Source organism: Drosophila tropicalis, unplaced genomic scaffold (assembly GCF_018151085.1).
Source record: "Drosophila tropicalis isolate 14030-0801.00 unplaced genomic scaffold, ASM1815108v1 contig_409, whole genome shotgun sequence".
Taxonomy (NCBI): Eukaryota; Metazoa; Arthropoda; class Insecta; order Diptera; family Drosophilidae; genus Drosophila; species Drosophila tropicalis.
The window spans coordinates 4,861-12,395 of NW_027172872.1; the positions used below are offsets into that span (position 1 = coordinate 4,861).

The window sequence follows — 7,535 nt, forward strand, 5'->3', positions numbered from 1 at the left end:
AATCGCATAAAATAAAATTTTAACCAAAGAGCCGGGGCTAACTTCGACCGCGTCAAAGTTTGTATACCCTTGCAATTTTTTTGGTAACTCTTTCCTTACCTATTAGCCATCAATGTGGAAGAACGTTTTATATAAAAAGGCTTATGTTTGCGAAAGAATGGCCTACAATCATAGGAAATAACGAAGATATTGATCAAAGTCACTGTTTTCCACCGATCGATTCTATGGGAGCTATATGATATAGTCACCCGATCTTTATCAAATTCGGCACAGTCATTAAGAGATATAAATTAAATTAAGAAATGTTTAATTTGAAAGCAATCGCGTTAAAAGTAACGAAATTATTTACAAAAGTCACTGTTTTCGACCGATCGTTCCTATGGGAGCTATACGATATAGTCACCCGATCTTTATCAAATTCGGCACAGTCGTTTATAGTCGTAATAAACTCTCTAATATTAAAGTTACGACAATAGCTCTGAAAATAACGAATTTATTAAGAAAAGTCACTGTTCGTGACTTTGGCGTTTGTATGGGAGCTATATGATATAGTAGTCCGATCCGGCTGAATCCAAGATATACAACCCCTGCAGTATATACAAGCCTATGTGCAAAATTCAGCTCTGTAGCTCTTACGGTCTAGGAGGAGTTTGCGTTGATCCAGACGGACGGACGGACATGGCTATTTAAACTCGTCTCGTCGTTCTGATCAAGAATATATATACTTTGCATGGTCGGAGAAGCTTCGTTCTATGCGTTGCACACTTCTGACCAAAATTAATATACCCCTTTTGCAAGGGTATAAAAATGATCGTAAATTTACCACGTCATCACAGAACGACTTCTCTGCATGAAATAGCCAATGATAATACGATTGATGAGCTCATCTCCCGTGCAACCATAAAATTCACTAATACAAAAAATTAATAGCTCAATATATGAGTAGACAGGTACTTACCATACTATATCTAAATATATAGTCTCCCTAAAGTGTCTGCCTTTTTAGTTCTAAGTTAACATTAAGTCCTCTATAAAGGATTCTCGTACAATTTCCTTTACCATTTAAAATAAAAATTCTACAAAATAAAAAATAAAATAAAAAACAAAAATACAAAATATCTCAGCTGCATAAACAATAGTCTAAACTCTGTTATGTAAATAGCTAGCTTTAAGCTAAATTTAATAATAAGGAAATAAAGCATATTATGAATGAAATATATATTGGAGACATTCAGTTTAGCCCAAATGTGACATCATCCGATGTAGCATCAGGGAGAAGTCTCGAAAAAAAAATGTATTTTTTAGGTGGCACTCCCACCAATGGTTTCGGCATTGCAGGTATTGCATCAGCTACCGCATTAATTGTAGCATCAGTTGCAACAAGTGGCACTCCGGTACTACTATCACTAGAATCCCTATCGGCAAAATCCATGGGTGTAGATTCTTGCCCAGACAAAACGGACACTACAGACATCGTCTGTAGAATTGGAGTTTGCCTTGCTTGAGAAAAGGTCGGAACCGATATAGATGTGGTGACCGGCAAACGCAAGGACGAATAAGAAGTCTGTTCTCCCGACAGCTTTAAACTCTTGAGAGAGTTTAAGAAAACTGGCGGACAGACTCAACAAGTTATCCTTTGTTTGCCGCATGAAAAGTTCCATTTCATCTTCCACGATCCGGCATGACTTACATCCCCATTTGATACCTGTTGAGTTTGGCGCTAAGGTTCGATGTTTTAGCGGGCCCACAAGAAACACTTCACTTTTCACGTGATACTTCATTTATTTCTTCCACGTGTTTTCTTATGCTAATGGTAGGCTAAGTGGGTGTGTGTATGGTGAGCGAGCGAGTCGGTAGTTGAGCCGCTATAAATTAATCGCCCTTACTCGCGGTTGTAACCAAACTGTTCTGTCCGCCGCTTAGTAACAAGCATAGAACCTAACATGTAAGCTTAAAGCGCAAGATGCAACGGTTAATTTCCCAGCACGTAGGCTGGCGCTTAAGTATAAGTATGAAAATGAAAGAGAATGAGTGATATGGGTTAACCCATTGGTGGCTGCGTCGGGTCTGCTGGGCAGTTAGTGGATTTCGGCGGCAACATTCCCCCCCCAGTAAAGCTGCTCTCTTCATGGGGTTGCTTTGCTCCATTACAGCCGACGTCTAATACAGCTACTTTAGCCACGGGCCGTTGAAGAGTCCCATTGGCGGTTCTGATGATCACTCGACGCACCTGGTTGTCTCTGGCCAGGATTGTTTGCTCGACTATACCTTTTGGCCATCTATTTCGGGGCAGAGTCTCGTCCAATATTACAACGACGTCTCCAGCTGCTATTGGTGGTCTCTTCGTAAACCATTTTCCTCGCCTGGCTAAATCTGGAACGTATTCGCGTACCCATCGTCGCCAGAATTGATCGGCGAATTCTTGAACAGCTTGCCACATGTGCTGTACGGTGTGTGTGGTTTTGAAGACTGGTTTATAGCCGCTTGCTGATCCTAGTAGTAGATGGTTAGGGGTGATAGCCTCGTCGTCTTTGCTGTCCAGAGAGACAAAAGTAAGGGGTCTGGAGTTTAGGATAATTTCCACTTCCCATAGTGCACTTTGTAGGCCTTCACTGGTGAATTTTCTCGCTGGGCAGATTGCGTAGAGTACAGTCTTGACGGAACGAACAAGTCGCTCCCATGCTCCCCCCATATGAGGAGCGGCTGGTGGATTAAATTTCCATTTGATGTCATCGAACGCCGGTTGCACGGCGTTGAAGTTGATCGTCTGCGCTTTGTCACAGATAATCTTTTCGGCAGCTTTGAAGTTAGTGCCATTGTTGTAAATTTCTCTTGGGGTCCCGCGCCGATTGATGAAGTTTCGGATGCACATTATGCACGATGCAGTGTCCAGAGAGCACGCCAGTTCTATATGCACCGCCCGTATGGTTAGGCAGGTGAAAATAACTCCCCATCTTTTTTCGCTTCGCCGTCCTACAGCGACCAAGAAGGGCCCGAAGTAGTCGATACCGACGTAAGTGAAGGGACGTTGGTAGGCAGCCAGCCTGGCAATGGGCAAGGGAGCCATTTGCGGTGGATCAGGCATGGCGCTCTCATTTTTACAGCGTTGGCAAGACTTCCGCATGCCTTTGTATAAGGCTGGGTTGAATTCAGATGACTGCGCATGCCGCAGTAGGAGTGTGCGTGCCTGCTGAATCATCTCGTAAGACACCTCTGTAGGTGGCGATGCCTTTGTTTGTTTTGCTTTCAGTTTCTCAATATAGAGAATAAAACGCGCTAAAGCTCGATATAGCCTGCGCCAGTCGGAAAAATATTCCGCGTTAAGTTTTAGCTCCATCGGCGCATTGTCGATGAAGAGTATGTTGTGCCTGACTTCAGCATTGTTTGGTGGCCCCAAATCATCGCATTTTGGCCACTCGTGTTGATCCTGCAGCAAATAGTCCGGACCGTGTAGCCAAGTTTCATGTTTATTGGCGTTGTGTGTTTTAGTAGCAAGATCTGCAGGGTTAAGGTTGGTTGGAACCCAGTTCCATTGGCTAACGTTTGTGAATTCCAGTATTTCGCCAACGCGGTGCATGACGAATTGCTGAAACTTTCGTGGATCCATACGAAGCCATTTGAGAACAGTCTTTGAGTCGGACCAATAACAACTCGAATTAATTGACAAACTTGGATTTCGTTGGATTCGGTTACTCAGCTTTGCTCCGATCACTGCGGCCTGCAGTTCCATCCTTGGTATAGATAGTGGACTCAACGGTGCCACTTTCGCCTTGGAGGCCACGAAGCTGAGGTAGGTTCTTTTCCCCTGGCGTATCCGAAGGTAGCAGACTGCTGCATATGCCAATTCGCTGGCGTCAACGAACGTGTGTAACTGGACATCATGGACTTGATCGCTGCTGTCGAAGTAACATCTCGGGATGGTCAATCCGGCGATTGTTGTAAGGATCCGTTTCCATCGTATCCATTTGGGCAACAATGCGTCGGGCAAACCAATGTCCCAGCCAATGCCGCTTCTCCAGACTTCTTGCAGTAGGATTTTGAGCTCTATTGTAAAGCATGAGATGAAGCCGAGTGGGTCGTACATTGACATAAGTACTTGCAAGAGCTCGCGTTTGGTTGGTGTTTTGTCGCTGTCCAAAACGTTGCGCTTCAACCTGGCGAACTTGCATGTGAATACGTCGGAGTTCGGCACCCAGTATAAGCCGAGTACCTTTTCCGTGGCGGTAATTTCGACAGCTTCGGGGAGCAGCGAAGCGCTCTTTAGTATTCGAAGGACCTCCTTTGAGTTCGAAGACCAATTGCGTATGTGGAAACCACCTGCTGCATGGATATCTCTGACTTGAGTTGCGATGTTTCCGACTTCCACGTAGTCGTCGCCACTGTATATAAAATCATCCACGTAGTGGTAGTCCTTCACGGCTTGTGCTGCTTGAGGGTACTGTTGGCAGAATCGATCTGCATTTTTGTCGCGAATAAAGTGTGCAATGCAGGGTGCGCAATTGATTCCGAAAGTAAGCGCTTCCATAACATAGACGTTAGGCTCTTGCCTCTCGGATTTGCTGTCGAACCACAGAAACCTTTGCGCATGGGTGTCTGCTGGTTTCACTCGGATCTGGTGGAACATCTCGGCAATATCGCCACAGATCGCCACTCGTCCCACTCGGAATGAGAGCAAGAGGTCAAACAGGGAGTTGAGGAGATCTGGGCCACTCCAGATGTAGTCATTCAGGGCCTTGCCGCCAGATTGGGCGGCTGCGTCCCATACAAGCCGGACCTTCTCTGGTTTATTTGGATTTTTAGTTATGAAGGTTGGTAGATACCATGTCCGTCTGTTTGGTGCAGCTATTTCCTCCGGCGTCAGCATGCGAGCATAGCCCTTTTCGACGAGGTTCTCGATTTGCTTGGTGATTTGCTCTTTCAACTGTGGTTGTCGGGAAAATTGCTTTTGTAGGCATTTAAGCCGTTTTAGTGCGTTTGCGTAGCTATCGGGTAATGAAACTTCAGGGTCTTTCCACATTAGGCCGACCTCGTACCTGCCATTCTTAAGGGAGGTAGTAGATTCAAGTCTGGTTAAAGCTTGAGTTTCTTCTGGTGATGATAGCGGTTTTGCTGTGGTAGCGTCTAATGAGAACGCTTGTTTGATGATCTCATGTAGCTTAGCGTCTGCGTCCCTGCATCCACACATGTGAACGCTCACATTAGCTCTAGTGGCCCTTGATCGCGTGGAGCTTTGTAGTGCCCATCCCAGTCGCGTCTTTGACGCTATTGGTTGGTGCCATGCCCCCTCTTTGATTTTAAGGGGTACGGCGAGGTTCCAGTTATTTGTGCCGATTAGGATGCTTGGGCGTGCGTTGGTGTATGATGCTATCGGTAGTCCCGCTAGGTGGGGGAATTCTTTGGCGAGAGCCCTTATGTCGATAGACTGTACAGGTAGATCCAGGGTATCTACACTGTGAACCTCTTCCAAGTAGAATTGATTGCCATTATGTGGATTGGCAACCGTAAGCGTGACACGTTCCGATGCATTTTATCGTTGGTCCATTTTAGGCACAGTGGATCTGGAACGCCTTTTAAGCCGAGCTGCTTAAAGACCTTGTTGTCGATGAGCGTTAGTGCCGATCCCTCATCTAGAAATGCAAAAGTGTTAGTGACTTTCGTTTTATTGATGATTTGTATTGGAATGACACGGAAATATGTAGAGCCAGACTCTCTGGATCGCTGGGTGTGCTTGCCCTCCGGCGTATGCACGTTGGTGACCATAGCTGGCCTGTTTGGGCTGCTGGATTTCGCAGCCTCTGGTATTGGCTGCATCTCGTGGATCAATGGGTGATGTTTGCTTCGGCAGCCTCGTATGCCGCAAACCTTCTCACGTTGGCACTTTTGGTGATGACGGTTTAGGCATTGTTGGCAGAGCTTGTGATTTTTCAGAAAAGAAATCTTTTGTTGATGTGGCGTGGCTTTGAACGATGGGCAGCTGTGTATTTTGTGCCCAGGTTCGTTACATACGACGCACGTAATTTCCTTGACCTGCTCTTCAGGTGCCTCTGTGTGATGATTTAGGCTTCCGCTCTTCTTATGGTAAAGCGGTGATGTTACCTGGCTTGCTGCTTCAGCTATGTCGTAGATCCATTTGCTAAAAGATTCCATTGATGGTATCTTAGTGTCTTTGGGAAACATTGCCCACTGCAGCTTCAGTTGTGTGGGGAGTTTCTCTAGTAGCTCTTGTACGAGCATTGGGTTCTGCATGTAACCTGTGAGTCCACATGCTTCCATCGTTGAGTAGATGTTTCGTACACACAGTGCGTATTCGATAAGTGGTTCAAGCTTATCTTTTATTGCGGGTAGTTGCCGCGTTTTTTCCAGTAAGTTGTGCAAAATATGCTCTGGCCGACCGAAACACATACGTAATGTTTGTATGATTTCAGGGACCATTGCGGGTAAAAGGAGTTTGGATTGAACTAACTCACGTGCTTTTCCCTTTAGGCTAGCTTGCAGCCGCATAAGATTTTCTGCATTCGTATACCCAGCGATTTCCGTACTTGTCTGAAAACTACTGTAGAATAGAGGCCAGTTCTGAGGATTGCCATCAAATGTTGGAAGCTCTTTCGGTATCGCTTGACGGGCTGCAAGTTGTGCCGCGCTTGGCATTGCTGTGTCTACGTCCATTCGCATTTTATTTTCTGGATAGTACGATGCAGCCCTGTTTTGAGTATTCGTAAAATTCCAGGGTGCCATCGGCGTAGCACTTAGGTGCGGTTGTTCGCGTGTCGTAGCACGCGTGTTGTTTGAGGTTAGGAACGGCAGCTGCGGTGCCTCGTGATCGTAATGCCACGTGTCACGCACAGCTGAGTGTGTGACCATCGCTTTTTGTTTGGCAGAAGTAAAAATAGGAACAGCTGTCCTAGCTGTGTCCTGGAATATTTTTGGAGGGCATAGACCAAAGTCCCGATCCGGTTCTTGTAGCGGCCCCGTTGGTTTTGCTGGTGACGAAGTAGCCTGAGGTTCACCTGCTCGTGTGGTATTTCCGAGGTTCTGCAATGCGTTGCTCAATATTGTTGTGATGACTTCCGTTGACACATTGACGCAGTCGCAGTTCCAGCTGTTCTCAGATTTCTCGTCTATTACTCCAGCGCAGTCGAAATGATACCAGGAACAGCATCGATTGCATTGCACCATGCGGTCACTGTCTTCCTGCATGCATTTCTTGCAATGATATATTCCACTTGATAAGTCTTTTGTTGCCATGGTTTACCAATGAGTTTATACTTTTAAGCGACGTTGATTAGTTACGTGACCTATGTATGTATGTAGGTCGTAAACGGTTGACCGTTGAGGTTATGTATGTATCACAATTTAGTGATTGGTTATGCAATCATCGAGGTTAACCTCTATATGATTTACTTGTAGAACCGTGGGTTGACCCGTCGAGTTGAGTTAAATAATTAACCTTTTCGGTTCCTTTAGTGGTTTACCACTGTTAGATTAATATATAGAATTAATCTGTAGAATTAACTTATGGAATTAATTCATGGCCT

General features: G+C 45.4%; 1 protein-coding gene across 1 annotated transcript; it reads right to left on the reverse strand.

Moving 5' to 3' along the window:
* Positions 1–2,230: 2,230 nt before the first annotated feature.
* On the reverse strand, positions 2,231–7,245 carry LOC137573481 (uncharacterized; the record flags this gene model as incomplete). Its single annotated transcript, XM_068285410.1, has 3 exons — positions 6,468–7,245; positions 5,515–6,251; positions 2,231–5,422 (listed from the first exon to the last, which is right to left on the reverse strand). Coding segments are annotated over exons 1-3 (4,707 nt in total), but the record flags the coding sequence as incomplete, so codon positions are not given.
* Positions 7,246–7,535: the final 290 nt, after the last annotated feature.